The sequence below is a fragment of the Mirounga angustirostris genome, unplaced genomic scaffold, assembly GCF_029215605.1.
Source record: "Mirounga angustirostris isolate CCGP_5_RB_7025 unplaced genomic scaffold, mMirAng1.0.hap1 SCAF_6, whole genome shotgun sequence".
NCBI lineage: Eukaryota > Metazoa > Chordata > Mammalia > Carnivora > Phocidae > Mirounga > Mirounga angustirostris.
Window position 1 is genome coordinate 120,097,432 of NW_026991714.1, and position 24,925 is coordinate 120,122,356.

General features: G+C 41.6%; 1 protein-coding gene across 2 annotated transcripts; it reads right to left on the reverse strand.

Annotated features, from left to right (window-relative positions):
• Nucleotides 1-20,017: 20,017 nt before the first annotated feature.
• On the reverse strand, nucleotides 20,018-24,583 carry PPP1R3C (protein phosphatase 1 regulatory subunit 3C). 2 transcript variants are annotated; one of them, XM_045878409.2, is made up of 2 exons: nucleotides 24,424-24,583; nucleotides 20,018-22,401 (listed from the first exon to the last, which is right to left on the reverse strand). In XM_045878409.2, exons 1-2 carry the CDS (start codon nucleotides 24,435-24,437, stop codon nucleotides 21,462-21,464), a joined length of 954 nt encoding a protein of 317 aa, XP_045734365.1. In that variant the 5' UTR covers nucleotides 24,438-24,583; the 3' UTR covers nucleotides 20,018-21,461. The 2 variants fall into 2 exon arrangements, with proteins under 2 accessions (XP_045734365.1, XP_064451086.1); XM_064595016.1 differs by lacking the exon at nucleotides 24,424-24,583 and adding an exon at nucleotides 24,221-24,392.
• Between the last annotated feature and the right edge of the window lie 342 nt (nucleotides 24,584-24,925).

Here is a 24,925-nt window from a genome sequence, read left to right on the forward strand (position 1 = left end):
CCTCTGGATTCATCCACATTGTCATGAATGGAGGATGTTCTTCTTTTCTATGGCTGAATAATATTCCATTGTGTATATATGCCACACTTCCTTTATCCATTCATCCACCAACAGGTTTTTTCTGTGTTTGACTATTGTGAATAATGTTGCAGTAAACATGCAATAAACATTTCTGGGTGTGCAGAAATCTATTCAAGACAGGATTTCATTTCCTTTAGCTATATACCCAGAAGTAGAATTGCTGAATCGTATGATAGTTCTATTTTTAATTTTTTGAGGAATCCCTGTATTGTTTTCCGTAGTGGCTATGCCAATTTACATTCTCACCAACAGTGTGCAAGCGTTCCCTTTTCTCAGCACCCTTGCCGACACTTGTTTCTTATCTTTTTGATGACAGCCATCCTGACAGGTATGAGATGATATCACATTGTGTTTTTGATTTGCATTTCCCTAATGATTAATGATGTTAAACATCTTTTCATAGCACTGTTGGCAGTTTGTAGGTCTTCTTTGGAAAAAATTTCTACCCATTTTAAAATCAGGTTTTTGGGGGTGTTTTTTGGGTTTTTTCCATTTTGCTATTGAGTTGTATGAATTCCTTATATTTTTTGGATATTAACTTCTTGTCAGATAAATGGTTTGCAATGGTATTTTATCCCATTCCATAGATTGCCTTTTCATTTTGTTTCCTTTGCTTTGCAGAAGCTTTTTAGTTCGATGTAGTCCCACCTGTTTATTTTTGCTTTTGTTACCTGTGTTTTTGGTGCCATATCCAAAAAATCGCTAAAACCAACGTTAAGGAGCTTTTTTCCTATGTTATTCTGGGAGTTTTATGGTTTCAGGTCTTACATTTAAGTCCTTAATCCATTTAGAATTAACTTTTGTGTACAGTGTAAGATAAGGGTGCAATTTCATTCTTATGCGTGTGGATATCCAGGTTTCCAGCACCATTTATTAAAGTGACTATCCTCTCTCCATTATGTATTCTTGGTTTCATTGTCAGAGATCATTTAGCCATATATGTGTGGATTTATTTCTGGGACCTCTACTGAAATGTACCTGGTCCTGCTCACTTGTGAATCCCTAGGGCCTCCAGTGCCTAAAACACAGCACGCAGTAGCAGTTAGATGTGATGATCATCTGCAGCTCTCGGTCATCACCACCCATCCCCTCCCCCACAGAAGCTGGAGAATGAGCTGCAGCCCACAGGAAGAAGCCAACCTCCCCTTGATTAATAAATGACAAAAAGGCTGTCAAACCGCATACTTTGGGTTTACCCATCTTGACTCATTCTACTTTGGGGCCACAATGAGCACAAGTAGTTATTTATGATCCTAAGGACTGTTACTTGTACAAAGTGGTACTGTTACCTCCAAAGCACAGAAGATAAATCATGTATTTAAGTTGAAAATGTAGCACATGTTTCAACAATACTGTGGCTTCTCAAAAAATCCGGATCAAAAAGGCATGAAACTAAGTTGAATCCGTCTGTATTTAAGGCACTGTGAGATTAATTCAAACACCAGTAACATTGACCTAAAGGGGCAAATTCTTCAGAATTATATAATAGGGGGCGCCTGGGTGGCTCAGCTGGTTAAGCGACTGCCTTCGGCTCAGGTCATGATCCTGGAGTCCTGGGATCGAGTCCCATATCAGGCTCCCTGCTCGGCAGGGAGTCTGCTTCTCCCTCTGACCTTCCTCCCTCTCATGGTCTCTGTCTCTCATTCTCTCTCTCTCAAATAAATAAATAAAATCTTAAAAAAAAAAAAAAGAATTATATAATAGGTTCAACAAGTTCTTATAAGCAAATTCTCTTTTCAATATGCAAACCTTCTTTCAGAGGCCAGCATTGTTTTGATAAGGGATTAATTTAGGGGTAAATGAAAGGATTCGTTGCAATTCAGAGCCTTACTTTGTATGGTCTGCTGGGAGAACTATTGCAAAGCCTTCATCCCAGGCCACTTGGCTACGATGGTGTTTAAATAAAGGCATCTCTTTTCAAAATCAGGTTGCCATTTATCAAAGCTGCAGTTCCTCTCCTTAGGGTCCAGTTCCATATTCATTTGCTTGTTTACCAAGTCTCAGTTGGTCTTTTTTTACCCCCAAATATAAATATGTCTCCAACTTTGATTTAGGGCCAAGGATTTCTAAAAGCAAGTCAGACTTCAGAATGTTGGAGGAAGGCCTTATCAGACCCTATCACACACATATTGATTTTGTGAAAATAAACTCACATGAAAACCAATAGGTAGCCCAACTTTTGGGACCAGTGACAGTGAAAACAAATCATAAATATAGTTGGGAGCTCTACTGGCAGAGGTTTCTTTTACTTTCCAAACACAGCAAAGAATCTACTAAGAAACATTCAATTTTCCTATAATTCTGGCTTACCCAAAGCAAATATAATTTGAAGCAAAGATATCCCAGAGCCCAGCACAATCATGTGGATTGAAATAATTTATTTCAAAATGAAGGTCTTCTCTGGACAAAGGAGTGATCATGTTTATAGTTGCCCTTTGAGACATTTGAGTTTTGCTTGCTGGTTCATAAGAAGGCAGAAATTTTAGGAAACTAGAGGAAGAATTTCTTCAACGCTGATCGTCAATCTCCCTACCGAGACCTCTAAAGAGAAATGATTTATTTATGCCTCTGCTCAGTCTTCTGCTTTCTAGCCTCATGCATTAAGGAAAACAGAAAGGTCAACTTTTCTCTGCTAGACAAGTTCTGGCCAGATGTTGATTATTGCGGGCCACGTTCTGAGATAAATGCCTCATGAACATACTGTAGGTGGCCATTGCCCTCCTGAAGTTTTCTGAATATCCGAAGCTCTTCTGGGCAAGTCACAAAAGTTTGCCTACACAAAGATCGTGATATACCTATTACTTCTTCCTATTGACCTACCCTCCTCCTTTACCCGCCCCCCCCCCCGCCCCCGCAAGATTCCATTCTTTCATTTAACCAAACAGACTTGAGAGACAAGCAACTGAGTCTTTGGTTGAAAGTAATTCTCGGGGCGCCTGAGTGGCTCAGTCGTTAAGCGTCTGCCTTCGGCTCAGGTCATGATCCCAGGGTCCTCCCTGCTCCACGGGAAGCCTGCTTCTCCCTCTCCCACTCCCCCTGCTTGTGTTCCCTCTTTCGCTGTGTCTCTCTCTGTCAAATAAATAAAATCTTTAAAAAAAAAAAAAAGAAAGAAAGTAATTCTCACTGAAGTATGAATGGCCACAGGGAAAGCACCTAGGTAGCTTTTCAGCTTCACCACAGATAGACTTGGGGTCAGGAACTCAGCTCTGTTTGCCTTGCACTGTCTCTTAATCTCCCTCTTTTTACTTTCCTCCCCTATAAATTGAGATGGTTTAGTCAGATGGTTGGCGAACTCCTGTTCGGTTTCATCAGTCAGTGGGTCTGCAGCATTTATTTCTGGTCAGTGAATGCCTCCTCTTGAACCTAAGAGATCCAAGCTTTCTCTTCCCAAGTCCTTGGTCTTCCCCTTTTCACTCCTCTCCAGCAGCTCTCTCGGTTTGGCCTCTCCCCACAGCATAGTCCCCAGTTTGGATGCTGTATCTACTCTAACATGAAGAAATCCTCAAATACAAATCATATGCAGGTTTTTTTAATTGAGTTTATTCAAATCTTACTCATTACAAAAAGATTTAGAGGTGACTTAGAATAATAGATATGATAAGATTAGTTATAGTGCACAGTTATGATACCAGATTAGATACAGCTGAAGTCACTACCTGGATCCCTAATAAGCCAAATGAAGCATGTCAGAGTTCAGCCTAGTACTTCGGGGTCCCTCTCTCCTTCATTGCAGGTTATAAATAAATTCTGTCCCATGCTGCCTCCATTCTCCACTTGTACTTTCCAGCTACTTCTGGTGATTATATCCAGCATGCTTGGGCTTTTGTTCTCCCTGGGAAGTAGAATAAAGGCAATAGAAACTGGGAGAGTAGAAACTGCCTCTTTTCTAGGCCCCACCTTCCTGGGAAAGCAAACAATGGTTCCCTTAATACTCTGGATCTTTCTTACACTTTAGTCACTCACCTTTGGGCATCTTAACAAAGCTCTTCCCTTGTTCCTGTAGACCAGTAATTCCCAATCTTAATTGGGATTGACTGGCCATGAGAATCATTTGGAAAGCTTTAAAAATGCTGGTGCCTGGGCCTCAACCCAATTGATATAGAATCTGTATTAGAGGGGCACCGGGGTGGCTCAGTCAGTTAAGCATCTGCCTTCAGCTCAGGACATGATCCCAGAGACCCCGGATAGAGCCCCGTGTCTCCCTCTCCCTCTGCTCTTCTCCCGCTCGTGTTCTCTCTTTCTCTCTCAAGTAAATAAATAAAAAATCTTCAAAAAATAAAAATAAAAATAGAATCTCTATAGAAAGGCCTGGGCATCTATATTTGTAAAGCCCCTGGGGTGATTCTAGCATGCAAACAGGTTGACATACACTTCTATACATTTTCACCTTTGGACTTCCTTTCTTGCATTGTCTGCTAGCACTTCTGGGTTTCTAATATAATCTCATATTCCTTGGGGTTGGGGAAAGGGGTATAGGGAAAGCAAGAACAATGTCATTACTCTTACCCATAGGCAATTTTTAAAAAACAGAAACAGAAAATAATTTCCACTTAAGAGGAACAAAATAATTACATATGGCATAACACACTTTTTTTAGCATCTTTTAGTACTTAAGAAAATATGAGCATATTTTATTTATTCATATATTAATATATTTATTCACATATTGCTTTATTATAAAAGCAATTCATGTTCAGATACAATACAGTAAGTCCAAATGAGCGAATTCTTGATTCTTACATACAATTAGTGACAGAACAGTTTTGGGGAAATACAAGCAAATTCCATCAAAAGTCCATCCCTGTGATGCACTAATGGTCATTAAAAAGGCAAAAGGTATAAGGACCTATCTCCTTTTGAGGCTAAAAGATATCTTCGCACAGACGGGGTGAGAAGCATTTATTCAACGGAAACGGTGCCGGGTGCTGCTCCAGGGCTGTGTACGGGGCTGCCCTTGGAACCTCCCATAGCATGCTCTTCCACCTGGCGTCCTACCAGCTGATTATTTATATCCTGTACTTCTCACTGAATCATCTGACAATATATTCATCTTCTTGTTTTCTTTTTTTTTTTTTTTTTAAGATTTTATTTATTTATTTGAGACAGAGAGAATGAGAGACAGAGAGCATGGGAGGGAGGAGGGTCAGAGGGAGAAGCAGGCTCCCTGCCGAGCAGGGAGCCCGATGCGGGACTCGATCCCGGGACTCCAGGATCATGACCTGAGCCGAAGGCAGTCGCTTAACCAACTGAGCCACCCAGGCGCCCTCATCTTCTTGTTTTCAATCATTTTTTTTCTCCAGTAGTCTCTGTCTTCATCATCAAGTTTCACTTTGGTCTCGGTCTTTTGGATCTCATTGTTCCTGAATGTTCTACAATTCTTCAAGGATTCTTATAAAGAATTCAGCCAGTTTTATATTTCTTAAAACTTATAAACATCTCATTAATTACATAAAGGAAAAATTCTCAAAGGCAGTTGCAGTCTGTTATAGTCTGCCACCCTTACTTCAGAAGCAAACTTAATTTTGTCACCGTCATTAGACATGCCACCTGAATTTAGGGGAAAGTACAAAAGCATTTGACGTATACGTAAACCAGCCACTCACTTACCTGCATCTGGTAAGCAAATTCTTCCTCGTTCAGGACTTTCCAAAAACCTATGAGCACTAAAAGTGAAATTTAACCGCTCCGCACAGGAGTCTCACCCGGACAGCCTCCTGGCTCACTCAGCTGGCATATGTGTTTTCACTGGCACCAACAGTAGTTTGTTTTTTATTGAATTTCCATGTCTTTGGATGGACCACACCTTCAACTGGGTACACTCGGTCCATTTCACTAATTTACATTACCCATTGGCTCTTGGAGGCGTTTGAATTTATTACCCCTCATAAAAAAAGGAAGTCTTTCTGAAAAGTGTGATGTCCTTCCCAGTCTCCTTAAACAGAATACGTGGAATAGAACTTACTCTTCTCTTAATAATTCACAGTTATCGGGTGCCTGGGTGGCTCAGTTGGTTAAGCAACTGCCTTCGGCTCAGGTCATGATCCTGGAGTCCCGGGATCGAGTCCCACATCGGGCTCCCAGCTCAGCGGGGAGTCTGCTTCTCCCTCTAACCCTCTGCCTTCTCATGCTGTTTCTCTCTCTCTCTCTCTCTCAAATAAATAAATAAATAAAATCTTAAAAAAAAAAAAACTTCACAATTATCATTGTGAAACTCAGTGATTATACCATGCAGAAATGCTCTCATGGATTATGCAGGTTTTTGGACACTCAGTAGTCCTGGGCTGCTATGCCTCTTGAGTTTTTTAAACTGTTTTATGTTGTTCCTTCCTGTCTTATTATTAACCACTCATTTCACTGTTGCCAGTGGGACTACCACCACTGCCACCCTCCTCACACACAAACATACACATACACAAACACACATATCTCTTTTGACACACACAAACCCTTTCTAACCCTTGACTGCTCTGTGGGCTAGGAAACAAGAAGGTGATTTAATTAGAATTGTGTGCAAAGGAATAGTAAATAGGCTCTGAGTTAGGAAGTCCTTAAGGAAGATACCTCTTTATAATAGATAAACTTTAGTCAAGTTCTTCATTAACCATTTTGACTGTCCAGATAGCTTCATTGTTCAATTATAGGCTCTTAAAAACAGGTTGATATATACATGACTTCTGTCTAATAAGAGTTAGCAATTGAAATTCTGAGCATTGGATTTCCCACAAAGAACCAAAAGCTCACTCAGTAAGCCAAATAAAAAGCATGCCCACTGACCTTCAATTCTTGGCCATCACGGCCAACTACAAACCAAACAACTAGAAACCGATAGCCACAGATGTTGTACTTTTCCTTGAGTAGGAGGCATCAAGAGCATCTGTGCACCCAGCACTATAGTATGAGTCATTCATGTTTATGAAAGCTATTTTTCCTTAACTGGGCAACTGTGGCCAAGCTGGCCCAGCCAAGAACCTCCTCTCATTCTGCACTCAGGCCCCAAGAGCAGCTCACTCAGAGGGGCTGGAGCGCCTTGCTCCCCTCTCATCCAGTCAGGCCCACTGCCCAGCCCAGCCTAGGTTTTTGTCTCTCCTCACCTGATGTGACCACCCCCTCTGAATTTCTGTTTCTTATCTCTCTCTCCCTGAGCCATCCTGGTCAGACTTCCTAACCCCCTGTTCTCATTGCATTGCTTCTAGGTAAAGACAAACTTTGATCTGTCTCCGTATGAGCTAGAGAAAAAAAGAAAGAAAGTCTACTTTCTTCAATCCCTATCATTCACTTGAACCTTACCTTACTGCAGCCCCTAGCCTTATAACCAGGCACATTTATCTCTTTGCTTTCCTACCACACTATAGTCATTGCCACTTCCTGCCTTTGCCCTTTGTCTTGTGCCCTTCCAGAACACCATCTCTTTTCCTCTGTCTGTCCAAATCCACCCATCTGGGTCTCTCTCAAGAAGCCATTGCCAACTACTCTGCTCCTCCATGGTTGCTCCTTCCATCCAGCTCCTTAGAACTCCCAAAGTTTTAAGCCTTCCTTTTCTTTTCCAACTGTCCTTGGCATAGGCCCTGGAGTAGAGCAGAGGTCTTACCCGAAGCCTCTTTGGTGGCTCCTGCCCAATTTCCATCCCTCTAAATTCTAACATGTTCAAAGAACACAGCTGACCTTGTAAATGAAGAAGACCCTAAGAAGAGCTAGGTTTCTATTTGGAGAAACTGCAGTATCTCTCCCACAATGATACATTGCCTTTCCAGTTTTATGGAGAAAGTGTGGGTGGGCTAGGTTCCCAGATAACTAGCAAAGAAAGGGCAAGTTGGCCTCCTCCCCTCCCCCAACCACCACACTTGCCAGACAGCATTTAAAATGAGCTTCAGTATGGTCAGTCTTTTCATTTGAAAAGGAAACAAGTCTTGATGTTCTGTTTCTCTCATTTCATTCAGGACAGAGGTCATTCCCGGAAGAGGAAGGGTAGTTTCCAAGAGAGGACTTGGAGGGAGTGGAGGTGGGGTGGGGGAACTTTCTCATCCTTTCTTATTAGCCTGATTCCCCCTTTGAAGAGAACAAGCCCAGCTTTCATACTGAATTTTCACTGTGGCCTCTGCCAGGACTCCCTGGCTGAGGCAGTACCCAGAAGGATTGAGTGATAGTTCAAGGTCAGACAAGGTGTCCAGACAGGACCAACCAGAGGAGATGGTACTAAGACAGCTGGGAGAGAAGGGGAGAGAAGGGGAGGAGGGAGAAGGCAGGGTGTGTGTGTTAAATGGAAGTCCGGGGGAAAATGGAACCTGGAAATTTCTGCCCCCAACCCCCTCTGCTGTATCTGTCAATCCGTCTGTCATACACACACACACACTCCTGCACAGAAACACGTTTTTCACTTTCCCTCCCCTTCTCTAACTCCCTAAGGCATTTCTATAAATAAACAATTAAGACTTGAGTCTGCCAGTGGCCCACTGTTAACTCATGCAGTGTTCTGGCTGTTAAGTGTATAAATCCTCACACTGTTCCTCACTTCATGGCTGCAAAGTCTTTTCCAACACATCATCTTCTTCACCTGATTCCTACCTCCCAACCCTAAGGATCCTGTAAGCTCCTCCTCACCAGTCCCCTACACAGAATCGTGGGCACCCCACACCCACACTCTCAAAGTTCTTAGCCTTGAAACTAAGCTTCAGGTCCTGCTGCTCAATAAAATAAATAAATAAATAAATCACCTACGGTTCATGCCACATTTTTCTTAAAACATTTATTTTTGCATCCCTATGATGATCAGAGCTTCTGTGCTATGTGCCTTACATATATGATCTCATTTAAGTTCCACAACAATCCTGAGTTATCGATATGATGGAGGCATTTTGTAAATAAGGGAAGTGCTCCTGCCCAAGCTCTGATGTTCTGTTATATGACTGCAATCCTAAGTGGAGAGCATGGATACTGAGTTTTGAACCCAAGCCTGTATGACTGTAACACACGTTCTCAACCCATTCCTGGCGGTCCTCTTACTAAGAGGCCTTCGGCATCCCCGCTTCAGGAGCATGTACTGAGAGGTCTAGTCAGACATCTGGAATGCCAAGATTAATATCCAATTAAACTTGCCCACGTGGGCCTGCAGTGACATCTTTACTTTTCACTTCAACGAATGTTCATTTTGTTAGACTCTGTACTAGGTATTATGGACAGAGCAGTAAATTAGACATGTCCGGCCTTCATAGAGTTTACAGTCTATTTAGGAGAGCAGGTCCATAAAGGAACACACAATTAAATACATATACCAGTTCACCAAGAAGTTCCACATCAACAGAGAGTAAACATGACATAGCTTTAATTTTTTCCAAACACTGTTCTCAACTGTGCTGTGTCAAATGATCTCCCTTCCTATTTGCTCCCCTTAAAATATCTCAGATTCCATTACCTCCTGTCACTTTCAGTTATTGAAATTTAGTCTAGGCCAATTTAAACTCTCATTTCATATCTGATCCAAAGCCCTCTGCCCTCCCAGAGGACTTTGCTGCTGAGGAGTCCTTGAGCTCTTTCTCCCCATCCTCTAGCTCTTGCCACCTATAGCCCACCTCACAGATCCTTGTTGCTGGAGACCCCCTCATCCAGAGGGTGGCCATCTTGGGTGGGGCCAGTACCTTCCTCAGTGTCCTTTGGACCCATGGAAATTTCAAGCTCCTTGCCATGCCAAGCCCTGGGAGAGACCCTGCCCCATTGCCATCTTTTCTTTTAGCCCTGCCTTCTCTCTTCAAAGTTTTCCCCCTGGGACAAAAATAGAGTGCAGACAGTAGTACTGCTGCCCAAGCAGATGTCCAGCCAGGAAATATGACACTAGTCATTCCCAAAGCACACCTCAGGTTCTTAGCTTAGAGGAGGGAGGATGTACCCCTTTCCCTTGCCAAGAGCTCTGCTCCTCTCCCAAGTTGATTCTGAGGAGCAAACCCTACCCCGTTCTCCAGCTCAGCCTGCTCCATGGGCTAGGGGCAGGGGTGAGGTATTAGGGCTGGTTCTGCCAATTCAATTGTGGGAGCTCTCTTAGAAACATGGAGTGCTTAGCACCTGTCATGTCACCTTTGGGCCTTGGCAGCCATTCCAAGACAACAGAAAAGGTCTCACTCAACATCCTATTTCAGATGAAACTGTAATTCAAGACATATGATGAAAGAAAAGAGTGGGGTACTATGAGAGGAGATGCACTGGAATCAAACTTCTTGGGTTCAAATCCCAGCTCTGCCCCTTACTGTGTGCCCTTGGGTAGGTTACTTAACCTCTCTGTGCCTCAGCTTTCTTACATGTAAAATGGTGATGATAATAGTACCCACCTCATAAAATTAGATAAGAAAATGTAAGTAACACACTTAACATGGTAGCTGGTACATTAAAATTGCTCAGTAAATCTTAGTTCCATGAGGACATGGATTGAGGAATCCAGGCACTTCATAGGCACTCAACAACATTTGATGACATAGTGAATAAAGGAGAGTATCTGGGACTACCTATTTGAGATTGGGTAGTCAGAGAAGACCACTCTGAGGAGGTGACACTAAAGCTTTGACATGAAGGATGAGGGGGACATCAGCCAAAGAGCAAAGGGAAGGCAAAAGGAACAATGGAATTAGTTACATCATCCTCCTGATGATAAAATTTCTTCCAAGTCCAATTTAGGCAGATTGTACTTGTGTCACATTACATAATAGATCTAGAAAATGTGTCTTGGACATTTTAATACAATGTGTAAATACAGTTATAAGATGCTAATTTTCTTGAGACCAGAGGTTGTAACTCCTGGGAGTGGAGGTCCTCCAAGTGCCTCTGTCCCTATCACAGCAGCTCTGACAGCACAGTCAGGAATGCCACCAGTTTCTGGCTTCTCCAGGTTGCATTGCTTGTCTACAAAGGACTCAGAGACCAAAGCTCTTCACTTTCTCTGCAATACCACCCAGAACAGGGTCCCTGCTCCTCACCCAAGGCAAACCTATAAAACTCTACAGAGATTGGCCTTGACCCATTGCCCCTCTATGGTCCCCTGTAACTGACAGCACACTGCCCCTGCCACCACCTTCTAAGAGACGAGCTGGAGGGCAGCTAGACCAGGAGGCAGGGTGAGGAAGGGTGTGGGAGCAAAAACAGGTGAGAAGGACATGGCTGGATTTGCCGTGGCCCGGTGCACACCAGCTGAGAATTCTCTCTGCAGCTGGCATGCACAGAAAGAGCAGTGAATAAAGATCAGCAGAAGGATGCTGACAGTCCTCAAGGAACTAAATGGCTGAGGTGTGAAAGAGGAAGCCTTCCAAGATTCACGGGGCCCAGCGCAAGAATGCCAAGGGAGGCCCAGCCTGGCCAGTCCCCTTCTGTCTCCCACCCTGACTTCATCCTGCACCCCCTCACTCTTATGCAGTGGACAGGTGAACTCTCCCACCCCATTCTCCAGATAGCTACCTCTCAGGACCAAGGGTGCAGTCACTGCTGGTGTAGCCTACCCTCAGGAGGACACACTCAGAGCAGAGGCAGGCACAGGCCCTGGAGGTGGGCTTAGTTGGGGAGCAGGAGTCCAGGGGTACCATGAACACAGTCTAGAAGGATATAGATGTATGGGCTTCAGGTGGTGGGACATCATTTTCCCATGTCCGAAGCTAAAACAGTGGCATGATCTTCTACTCTGCCCTCTCCACCTTCCCCAATACCCAGTTTATCTGTCTGAGCTCCCTTAGCTAAAATTTAATGAAATTTATATGTATAATATAAAGTATATTAAATTTAATATTAATACTAAATATAATTTTTATTTTAGCATGCTATTAATTTTAAACATATTAAATATTAAATGTGATATTAAACATATTAACATATATTAAAGTAGATATATATATAAAAGTAAAAACAAAACCTGTTTTTGTTGAGAAATCAGACTTTGGAAATTGGAAAAACAAAAAGAACATTTCAGGGCAGTCTCCACCTTTGAGAAATAAGAGAATCTACCATCGGGGTGCCTGGGTGGCTCAGTCAGTTAAGCACCTGCCTTCAGCTCAGGTCATGATCCCAGGGATTGAGCACTGCATCAGGCTCCCTGCTCAGCGGGGAGCCTGCTTCTCCCTCTCCTCCCCCACTTGTGCTTGCTCCTCTCACTCGTGCTCTTTGTAGTTAACTTTGTCTCTCTCGCAAATAAATAAATAAAAATCTTGAAAAAAAAAAAAAGAGAATCTACTTTCCATCATATCTTAAGTCACAGGCATCCAGTGGCTGCATCCACCTGCAGCAGCCTTAAAAGCATGACAGATCAAATGGCATTTCAAGTAAATACTTCCAACATAAAGTTCTAAGATCCAAAAACAACTTTATGACAACAACAGTTGTCATGAAAATAGTGTAAATACACACATATATTATATGTGGTTTACTACCAGGGTGTCTGCTTTGAGGGTTTGTTTCGATTTTTTAAAGTTTCCAGCCAAGGACTTTAATAGCAACTAAATCAAGATTCTGGCTAGATGTTAGGTTTGATTCCACATGACCTAAACAGTCAGAGCTGGAGTGTCAGCTTCCACAAGGAAGGGAGTGTATCATAAATCCAGAAATGGATATATGAACAAGTAATTTATAGACTATTAACTAGGATATATCCAAAGATTAATTTTGAAAGTTGCATCATCCAACAGTGTACATTACTGGACATTTGAATCTGTGTGTGTCTCTGGTTAAAGTCATTTTTAGTTACTGTGAATCTGGTGAGCATTGTAAATGATTGGGATAAAATATTTGCTGGAGGACTAGTTATCAGCATGTGATTCACCAGCTCCTCTGACTCAGTAGATCCATGCCTGTCATGAGCTATTAATACCTTTAACAGAACGTGAGTGGGGCAGAGAGACTACCTGAACCTGTTCCAGCAAATATCCAGGAGCCCCCCCCACTGGCTGTCTTTATGACTATATCCTTTGTGATATGTAGCATCTATATCTTTTGTTGCTATAATGGCAAGTTTTGGGCACAGGTGTGGCCTGATCATTGTTTACAAGCACAGTGAAAGTAGATGATGATATAATGCAGTTGGAACTGATCCCAAGATGGGAGGGTGCCTCTCTCTACCCAAATTTGAGCCACCCTTAGTGTAGATAAATAAGGGCTGAAGACTGTGCTCAGATTCAGAAAGGCAGGATGGTGTGTAGTTATAGGTATTAGGACCAGCAAGGGTCTTTTACTCCATTTAGAATGTTAATGGAGGGTGGTTGCCATGTTAGATAGAATTGCCCTTTCTGTCATCTAGAAACCCAGGTGTAAGCACCAAGGAGCTAGAGAATAGCTGGTCCTGAATAGAAATACCTAAGGATATAGATCCTGTTTGGTTTTTTTTTTTTTTAAGGGGGAGGGGGAAGGGCAGAGGGAGAGAGAGGATCTCAAGTAGGCCCCACGCTCAGTGCAGAGCCCAAATGCAGGGCTCAGTCTCACGACCCCAAGATCATGACCTGAGCTGAAATCAAGAGTCAGGTGCCTAACCAACTGAGCCACCCAGGTGCCCCAGGCTATAGCTTCTATTTTTATTTCTGCAGCGGCAATGAGAACACAAAGGAAACTTCTACTCAACTTCATGCAATCTGGCACCTTGAAAGGTTGGGAAAAACATAAAAATGGTCCATTGTGATGAATTCAAATCACATCCTTAAGGCTGGCAGTACAATGGTTTCAAAACCTAGATGTTCCAAAACAATTTATTATTCTTAAGGGTTACATAGGAAAAAGATCATCCCAACCTCCTCTCCAAAAAATACTGAAAAGAAAAGTTCTATATAGGATGTGAATGGGAAAGTTTCTACGGTGCTTATAGGTATCAATAAAACCTGTCTTAAATTTTTTATTATAAAGTATCATTTACATGTGAGATATATGTATATGCAAGAATTTTGCTTAAGGAAGAAAATGTTAGTATTATTTTTAAATGTTCTTTGAACCCGTCCCCAGTTCTTTCTGTCTTCCTCCCCAGAAGTAACCACTGTGCCACATTTTACTTATTATTCCTTTGTTTTCACTTATTGGATATAGTTATAGATCTAGATAGATTTGTAAAACATCTATATATTCAGAAATTTGTGGGGTTTTGAACCCTATGTAAAATAATCGTACTGATGTATTTTCTGTAACCTGCTTTTTGCTCAGCTTTATGTTTGTAAGATTCATTTCTGTTGGCAGGATTAGCTGCCATTCATTTTCACTTATGCTTTGTATTCTGTTGAAATAATAGGATTTATCTATCCAATCTACTGTCAGTAGACATTTGTGTTGGTTTCAACACAAATATGTTGAACTTTGTGTTGGGTTCAACACAAAGTATGTTACAAACATACTTCTGTATCTCCTGATATACACCCTCTGGAGTTTCTCTGTAGGATACACACATAGAAGTGGAATTGCTATGCATCTTTAACTTTGCAATGCTAAATTGTCTTCCAAGTGGTCATACCCATTGATACACTCACCAGCAGGGTTTGAGACCCACTGTCTACAAGCTCACCAACATTTTAACTTTTGCCATTCAGATGGATATGAAATAGTATCTCATTGTAGTTTTAATTTGCATTTCCCTGTTTATTAATGAAGTGGAGAATCTTTTCATATGTTTATTGCCATTCATGTTTCCTCTTATATGAAATATCTATTCAAGTCTTTTTGCCTATTTTTCTATAGATTTTTTTCTTATTAAGTATCAGAGTTCTTTACATATTCTGGGTACTAATCCTTTGTCAATTATAGCTTCTCCCAGTTTGTAGCTAATTTTTTCACTTTCTTTATCTTATCTTTTGATTTTTAAAAAAATTCAAAGTTTTAATGTGGTTAAATTTATCAGTTGTCTCCTATTGGTTTGTGTTCCTTTATCTTAGAAATCCTTTCCAATTCCAAAGTCCCAAAAGCCTTCTGTATTTTCTTCAAAAAGTTTTAAAAGCTTTCCCTTTCTTCCTTTAGTTATTCAAGCCCCTGGACCTGCTTTTAGAGCAAAGCATGTGGGAGGGTCCTGGTTTCATGCTTTTACATGTGGAAAACCATTTGTTCCCATGTCAGTTATTATAAAGTCCCTGCTTTTCCCACTTAATACCATTCCCAGCTTGGTCACAAACCAAGCCTTCATCTATATGTGGGCTGATTTCTGGGCACTCTAATTTGTTCCATCGGAAATTTGTCTAACCCTGAACTTATATCCCATTGTAACAGTCACTGTAATTTTATAAGACATCTTGGTATTTGCTACAGCAAGTCCCCGCCCCCCCCCACCCCAACCTCCATCTTCAGGAAATTCTTGACTCTTCTTGGGGCTCTTTCTACTTCCACACACATTTTAGAAGCAATTTGTCAAATTCCTTAAAAAAAAAAAACTATTGATGTCTTGGTTTTGATTGGCTTTGCATAAAATAATAAACATCTTCATGATATTAAATGTTCCTAACCACAAATAAGGAATAGTTTTTTATTTGTAAGTTTCTTCATTGCCTTTCAATATATACTTATAATTTTTCCTTAAACATCTTGTTAAATTTTTGTTACATTTATTCCAAAGACTTTTTATGTCATTACTGCTATTGTAAAATATTCTCTTTTTTTCAAAAATTACCTTTTCTGTTTATTGCATATATATATAGATTGATGCTCAGTTCACTTTTGGATATTGATCCTTGTATTAGTCATCTATTGCTGAGTAACAAATTACCCCAAACTTAGTGGCTTAAAACCACAAACATTTAGGGGTGCCTGGGTGGCTCATTCAGTTAAGCATCTGCCTTTGGCTCAGGTCATGATCCCAGGGTCCTAGGATAGAGCCCTGTGTGAAGCCCAACATCAAGCCCCGTGTCAGGCTCCCTGCTCAGCAGGGAGTCTGCTTCTCCCTCTCTCCTCCCCCTGCTTGTGCTCTCACTCTCTCTCTCAAATAAATAAAATCTTTTTAAAAAACCACAAACATTTATTATCTCATAGTTTCTTTTTTTTTTTTTTTTAAGATTTTATTTATTTATTTGACAGAGAGAGACGGCAAGAGAGGAAACACAAGCAGGGGGAGTGGGAGAGGGAGAAGCAGGCTTCCTGCAGATCAGGGAGCCCAATGCAGGACTCAATCCCCGGACCCTGGGATCATGACCTGAGCCTTAGGCAGATGCTTAACGACTGAGCCACTCAGGCGCCCCTCATAGTTTCTTTAAGTTAAAAATTCAGAAGCAACTTAGCTGGGAAGTTTTGGCTCAAGGTTTCTCATTAGGTTGTAATCAAGGTATCAGCCAAGAGTGCAGTCATCTGAAAGCTTGACTGGGAATGGAGGATCCATTTCCAGGCTCTTAAGAGACCTCAGCTCCTCACCACATGGGCAACCCCAATAGGGCTTCAAGGTAACTGACTTCCCCTAGTGCAAGAGAATCTGAGAGAGAGAGAGAAAGCAACTAAAATGAAAGCCACAGTGTCTTTTATAGCCTAATCTTGGACATAACATGCCATAATTTCTGCTGTATTCTATTGGTTACACAAGAGCAACTCTGGCACAGCATGGGAGGAAACTATGCAAGGGTATGAATCTCAGAAGGTCAGCACCACTGGGGCCATTTTGTAAGCTAACTGTCACAATTTATATCCAACAACCTTGCTGATTCTCATATTCATTCTAATAATAATAGTAGTAGATTCTTTTGGATTTTCTATGCAGGTAAACATATTATCTGTAAATAATGATAATTTTCTTTATTTCCTACCAATCCTATATTTATTTCTTTCTTGCTTTACTTCACTGGCTCAGATTTCCAGCACAATGTTTAAGAGAGGTGGTGATAGAAGAACTTATCTTAAAAGAAGTTTCAACATTAACCATAATATGATGTTTGTAGGTTTTGTTTTTATTTTCAGTAGATACCCTTTTCCAAATTTCCCTTTATTCCTTGTTTCAGGGCTTTTTTTTCCATTAAGGGTGTAAAATTTTATAAACATTCTTTGACATCTATTGGGCTGACTGTGTATTTTTATTCCCTTAATCTATTTATGTGTCAGGTTACAGTAATTGATGTTCTAGTATTAAACCAATTTTTCATTCTTAGAATAAACCCAACTTGATCATAATACATTATCTTTTATACATTTTAATAATTTATTTTTTGTAAATTTTTGTATCTGTTAGTAAGTGAAATTGGCTTACAACTGTACTTTACTATACTGTCCCCAGTAGGTTTCAGTATCAAGGTCATGCTAACTCATTAATAAGTTGAGGAATATTCCCTCTCTTTTATATATTCTGGAATATATTTTTTTAAAGATTTTATTTATTTATTTAACAGAGAGAGACATAGTGAGAGAAGGAACACAAGCAAGGGGAGTGGGAAAGGGAGAAGCAGGCTTCCTGCCGAGCTGGGAGCCTGATGCAGGGCTTGATCCCGGGACTCTGGGATCATGACCTGAGCTGAAGGCAGACGCTTAATGACTGAGCCACCCAGGTGCCCCTATATTCTGGAATATTTTATATAAGATTAGAAATATTTGATCCTGGGGCACCTGGGTGGCTTACTCAGTTAAGCATCTGACTTTAGCTCAGGTCATGAACTTAGGTCCTGGGATTGAGCCCCAGGTCACACTCCACACTCAGCGGGGAGTCTGGTTGTCCCTCTGCCCCTTCCCCCACTTGTGTGCTCTTTCTCTCTCTCAAATAGTAAAATCTTTAAAAATATATATATATTTGATCCTAGGGGTGCCTGGGTGACTCAGTCAGTTGAGCATCCAGTCGTGATCTCAGGGTCATGATCTCAGGGTCAAGAGATCGAGGCAGAGATCGAGGCCCACCTGTGGCTCTGTGCTTATCAGGGAACCTGCTGGAGGTTCTCTCTCCTCCCCCTCCCCCTCTGCCCCTCCCCCACTCTCTCTCCCTCTCTCTCTCAGATAAATAAATCTTTTTTTTTTTTAAGATTTTATTTATTTATTCATGAGAGACAGAGAGAGAGGCAGAGGGAGAAGTAGGCTCCCAAGGAGCAGGGAGCCCGATGCGGGACTCGATCCCAGGATGCCGGGATCACGACCTGAGCCGAAGGCAGACGCCCAACCATCTGAGCCACCCAGGCGCCCAATAAATAAATCTTTTGAAAAAAAAATTTGATCCTTAAATGTTTGATACAACTCACCTGTAAAAATATCTGGACCAGGTATTTTGTTTGTGAGTAAATTTTAAGCCACCAATTTTATATTACTGATCTTAAATATTTATAGAACTAGCCAGGTTTTCTGTTTCTTCTTGAAACCATTTTGATACAACACATTTGTCTAGAAATTCTCCACTTTATCTAAGTTTTCAGAGTTACTAGCATGAAGTTATCCATAATGCCCTAATATTTATTTATGCATTACCTATAATTATGACATTTTTTAATTCTCTTTTTTTTAGCTTTTTTTTCATGCATCTTGTCAAAGACTTGTCTTTTTATTTCTTTGTTTATGAATTCGTGTTTGATGAAAATTCTTTGGGGCTTAGGTTAAAGGCACATTTTTAGAGAGTACTTGTATTTGCTTCTACTGAGTACCTGTGGGTATTGCAACCAGGGATCATTTTAATGAATTTTTGGTTTGAGGTTTTTCAGAATACAAGGAATGTGAATTCAGATTGCAAATCCATGTGAGGGCCAAATTGTGGTTATGAATTTTAAGAGGAGTTTGTTTTTTCCTTCTACCCAGAGGTACAGGCATCTTTCCTACTTGAATTTCTTTGTAAGAAGGGTTACATTTTTTTCTTAATGAGGTTCTGTCCTGTGTTGGTCCTAGCTATGCTAGATATTCACTGTGACCACCTCCCAGCTTAATGGACACTAACCTTCATTTCTGGCCCCTTAGCAGCCATAGATGTTAAAGACTAATGTTGGTCACCAGGGTATTAGCAAGTGACTTCAGGACAGCTGCCAGCTTCAGTATACGTTTACTCTCTGGGGTCCTGCTTTTGCTTTTTATTTAGGGGGCAGAGGCCTGTAAGGCCATCCTCCCTTTCTTCCCAGCTCAGCAATGCTTTTAAAATATATTATTATTATATTAAAATATAATTCAAAAATATTTTATCTAGCATTTTCAGGTGTTTTGTCCTGGAGGAATTTGGGTGGGGAGTAATCTAAGACTTTAATTTTTACATTTTCAAGGCCATACTCATCTTGATCAGGTTGTACAGGGTATAATTTTGGGTGTGCTATGCAGTACTTCTTTAGGTACTGGAACAACCCCTAGAATTCTTCCTATCCAGGCTAAGATCCTGGTTGTAGACACTGTGTGTCAAACAAAATACATCTGTAGCCAGATACAGCCTACAGGCCTATAGTTTACAACTTCTGATAAAAAGGATTTTATGATACAAAATTTGTTTTTTATAATTGGGCCTTTTCAGTAGTTTGGTCATTTGTTTCACCTTAAGTTTAAGATAACCCATGCGGAAGCCCTTTCTGGAATTTTACACGAGAACTGGAACTACAGCTAAGTTTCATAGACCTGCTACCTCTCACTGCAGGGAGCCTACCCTCTCCTTTCAGTCCAGGACTGGTGCCCACTGCCCCCTCCTTATGCCCTCTGTGCGGCTCCAACCTTTGCCCCTTCGGGAAGGTGCTGGGGTAGAAGCCCACTCCAGCTCTTCCCACACAATCTCCTCCCCGATTTTAAAGCTGATGAGTGGCCCCCAAGAGAACCCTGACCCAGCAGAGAATATGCATGATGAGCATTAAGTACACATGGGGATAATTAGAGGGACAGTCGCAGCAGCTCAAGTCACTGTTCCTGGACCCTAGTCCTAGTGGTCAGGCAGTAGGAAGTGTCCTCACTATTGAGACTGGAACCATGTGAATACCCTCAGGTGAATCCAATTGCTGGTCCAAACTATCTTTGTTCAGTTGTTCTTAAACAAAACAGGAGAATCTCAGTTGATGGTTTATTTGACTGTGGCTTTGAGAAAGAAAACATACTCAGGTCTTGTATCAAACACTTTTATTCTTAAAGTGAGAAGTTCACAAAGGATAGCTATAGGAGAGTGAAATATTTATAGAGTAGAAAAATTGTTGGTGCTAGCCAAACCTCAAACACTGTCATAGTTATTCCAATAGTACTTTTCCAGCATGGCAGATCACACTTGTTAAAATTAATTGCATTCTCTGAACACTTCTCAATGGATGTGCACAATGATAGAAGCAAACATTCAAGGATTCCTGTTCTTAATATCTTATAGAGTGGATTTATGCACACCTCAAAATAATTATATTACAATACATCCAAACAATTCACATCTATTAAAAAAATATTTTTACTTCAAAGAAGTTGGTAGAAAGACTTAAAACAAGACAAATATAGGCACAAAATAGATCGCTGCTTCTATGTGCAAGGTACTGGATTCTTGAATTGAGAATCCGTGTCAGTCCTCACTTCCAACATCACATCGAAAAAGTATGGCAGAAAAATAAGTCACCTTCAATATGAAGGATGCAAGTTGTGTACATTGGCAACACTCTCAAAGATACAACAGTATTACAAAAGGGATGCCAGTATACAGAGTGGACCTTCTTATAAAGTCAAACACTCATGAGTTACCATATGACCCTTCAGATATTTGGGAACAACACAATATTCTGGCTTAATCAAGGCACTTGCAAAGAGCAATCTTTGTAGTGAGTCCCTGAGCATGACGCCTTGATCACAAACAAGATCACTTATGAGGACTGCAAAGCCAGATTTGCTTAAACTTTCCCCAAATCGTGCTTTTTCATAAATGTTTGAAAAGAAAGGCTTCATTTAAATCTTGATTCTCCAGAGTTATAATTCACCTTTCCCCAATACCACCCAACACCTCTAACGTTTGGGTTTTCTCCACGAGAATATATAAAATGGAATCTTCCCTCCCCCCCACACAAATGATTTCCTTAGGAGAGAACTATAAAACCAACTTAAAAACACAAAGTAACCTTACATTTTCTCACCAACAGCGAAGTATCAGACCACTCCTACTCTGACGTGAGCTGTGGAGCCCTTTGTGTGCATTTTTCAGACATTCCTCATACCATTAAAACAGCTTGCCATCACCATCAATTGTCCTTTTTTAACCTTTCCTTGCCCAAAGTGAAAGCTAGTGAATTGAGAGGGAAGGAGAAAGGGCCTTGAAACAGTATTATTATTACTATTTTTTTTTTTACAAAAATAGGGTTCCAGGCTGTTACTTGATCCTCCAAAGCAAAATTGGGCAGTATCATCGTATAGACCTCAACAATAAATTCTCAAGTGGCTATCTTTTTGTAGCCAGGTCTCAAAAGCTCAAAACTACACCTAATGAAGGAAAGTAGCAAAAACTTCCTAATACTGAGCAATACAGACCTAGAATTACATGGGAAATATGCCAGATCAAAACCAGTCACTAGGTTACTTAATCATCGATAAGAGGCCAAGTTCTCCATTCTCCCCCAACTCTGCCATTCTGGGAAGAGCCCACTGGCCAGCCTTGGACTGCCAAAGATGGATGACTCTGACTCAGTCTTGGGGGGCACCTGGTGGAATGCACAGTCCTGAGACGCTGTCTGTGTCTGTACTCCGTCAGGTTTCCATTGCACATGGACAATTCTGTAATTCTGACCTCCGTTGTTGTCCCAGAAGACCTGCCCATTAGCATGGTAAGAAATGCAAAACTCAATTTTCTCCTCTGTTGGAATGACAGAGGGTAAGTCAATGGCAAATGAGAAGGTGTCACTATCTGAGCCACCATACACATTTTTCATGTAGACACAGTCCACATCATTGTAGCTTTTCCAGGTATCAAAAGTGATACGAATCTGAACCTTCTTCTCAAAGCTCATGTTTTTCACTTTCACAGTTCCAGTCACTGTTCGCTCTTGCAAAGAGCAGTTCTCCAGACAGACAAAATTCTTCTGAAAGTGGTTCCGAAAACTTAAGTAATCAGTTGAAGGCTGGGGAAAATCTAAAATCAAGTTTTTCTCCTCATGGAGTTTTAAGCCAGAGGCGATATCGTTAAGGTCCAAGAGATCAAACTGGAGATCCCACGCTGGTTCTTCTGGGAGGTCCGAGAAGATGTGGATGGCGGTGAGAGAGAGCCCCTTGGAGTCAGCAAACACAACCCGCTTCTTGGCTTGGTCGTGTGAATGCTTCCACTCATTCTGTGATTTGGCTTCCTGTTTTATATTGAGACACGGTTTCAGAGGCTTTAATTTGTTCACAAAATTTCTTCGTTGGAGGTCATCATAAGGGCCCAGGAAACTCTTCAGAGGTGGCGAATGAGCCAAGCAGAGCCTCATGGCCACATCCACTGGCATGACTGAACTTGTCAAAGGCCTCGGATCTAAAACCTGGATCATTCTGGAATACAAAAGAAGAGGGGTTATCACTTGGACCTGGAATGCTTTCCCCAGGTTCCAAATATATATGTACTATTTTTGTATTGACTTAACTGTAACTAGCACGGTAAGCCTCAGGGATGTGTTTTCATACGTAGTAAAAGAAAACAGTATTAGACGATCAGATTTGCATCCTGTGTCTGGCTATGCCCTTGACAGACTACAAGGCCATGGGTTAACTGCTTAAGACACTTGGGGGTTTCAGTATCCCCATCTGAGAAATAAAAGGGCTGGATGTGATCATCTTTAATACAGCTCTAAGAACCATTTGCTCTGTTCTGAGCCAGTGGTTCTCAAACCTGACTAGTCACAATGGCCTAGAGAGTTGGTTTTCTTTCTTTTTCTTTAATGCCAATTCCTGGGACTTAAAGCCACTGAGGCAGAACCTCTGGGGGGTGGGGACAGGGGCTTCCCAGGTGATTCTAATGACCAGACAGGTTCCAGAACCATGGTTCCAGACTCTGTGCGCCCTCTGGATGCTCTGTTGATTTTCCTGTTAAATTGATTACATTTCTCTGGAAAGGTAATCCACTTGAAAAGGAAAAAAAAATAGCAATAAAACTCTCATGGAACAGTTTTGAGAGTGAGAAAGCTGGAAAGAATGAAGTCAGAGGATTAGCTTTTCACTTTATTGTGTTCGTCCTCATTTTTCACAAATAACCAACTGAAATGCATGTCAGCAGTTCATGCACTTACAGAAAAACTTCACATAATCTGTATTTCATATAGAAAGATATTCATGACAAATACACATTTAGGTGGAAAATGCTGATTACTGAAAATTGTTTTTAATATATATTGTATATATGAATTTATGAAACACTTAATAGGAAATACACCAAAAAGTTACTTATCTCTGGGCAGTAGGATCATTCATGATCTATTTTTATCTTTGTACTTTTTTGGTATTTTCTAATGTTTGGCATTGGATATTTATAACTAGCAAGATAGTAAAACTATTTAAAAATTTAAATAACTATGCTCAGCAGTATTAAATTCAGAAGTGTCCATCAGGTTTTTTTCCTGACCTTTAGCCCTCCATACATATTCCCAAGCTTATGGATTTTTCCCCCATCCTATCCATACAGAGAGGAGATATGTGTATACTGTACATGATATTTTTCAATCTGTCTTCAATAACTTCACAGCAGCTCTAAGCACATAGGCAAATAAATGGTCATCAACACACAAAACAGATAATACAAGAACATTCACAGAATTTACTTTATTAGTCCTGGGATTTTTCTGGGAGGCCTACAAACTTAGAACAAACAAACGAAAGCTAAAGCTATATTTGTGAATCTAATAATAGTTAACAGGCAGGATTTTTAGAGAAGTCTTCTGCTAAGTAAGTCATGTCTGGAGAAGCTATTTAAAGTAGTTTTATGGAAGGTTTTTTTGTTTTGTGGTTTTGTTCTGCATTTTTACTTTTTGCACTTACAGAAAGACAGTTTAAGGATCTGGCAGTTTCCCTGGAATTTTAAGTCCTGGCCAAGAGTTAAAAAATTATCATTTGCTCAAACTCCACGACTGAGTTTACTATGGCAAACCGTGATAAGAAAGGTGCAGGAGGGCGAAAGAATGCAGAACACCGTACTGCAGTTCTCCCCCCCCCCCCCAGGCTAAACTACCGAACCAGCAAGGTCAAGGTGCTGTTCCCACAAGCTGCCCCAGTTCTTGGGACATTTGTGCGGATCAAGAGAAAACAGTCGGAATCCAAGAGGGAATCAGAACTAAAGCTGACTCACGTTCAAGAGTTTCTGGTTTGGGATGCTAATTACCAAAATAAGCTGTGGCTAAGAAGCGCAGAGCAAATCTCCACAATCCGAGGCTTCCCTGGGGCCAGATTCAATTCTGCAGTCAGCCAGCTTGCCGTCCTCCGGAGTCTCCATTTGCAGTGATGCCCGAAGGACCACGCCACCCAACCTCCCTGCAGTTGTGCGCTCCGCTCTGCTCTGGGGCGGGGAGTCTGCGGTGAACCTACCTGGTGCAGCTCATTAGGCAGAGAGACGGCGGCGGACCGTGAGAGCCGGCTCTCGGTTGTCTGCGCGAGTTCGCACCGGGCTCCGGGCCGTCTTGGTTCGGCTGGAGCTCCAGCGGATTGCTGGTGCTGCGCGGGAGAGGCCGCTTATCTGCCCCGGACCACGTGGACCAGTCTCTCGGACCAATCACCGGGCTTCTGGCCCCGCGGCGCGACCAACGCCCGGGGAACGTGACCGCCGTGGTGCGCCGGGGAGTGCTAGGGGACTCCGCCAGCAGCTGGACCGAGCTCCGTAACGCGAACCCTGGGCGAGGGGGGCATGGAGGCCACATCGCGAAGCACGTAGCGGGTGCAGGCCAGGAGAGAGAGCAGCAGAGCTCGCCCGGGCTGGATGCCAGCTCAGTGGGGCTACAGGAAAGGAGATGCCTTTTCCGTCTTGAGGCGTCTGTACACAGTTAAACGGAAGGGTGGAGAGTTGTGGGTCCTTCCAAATGTATATCATATT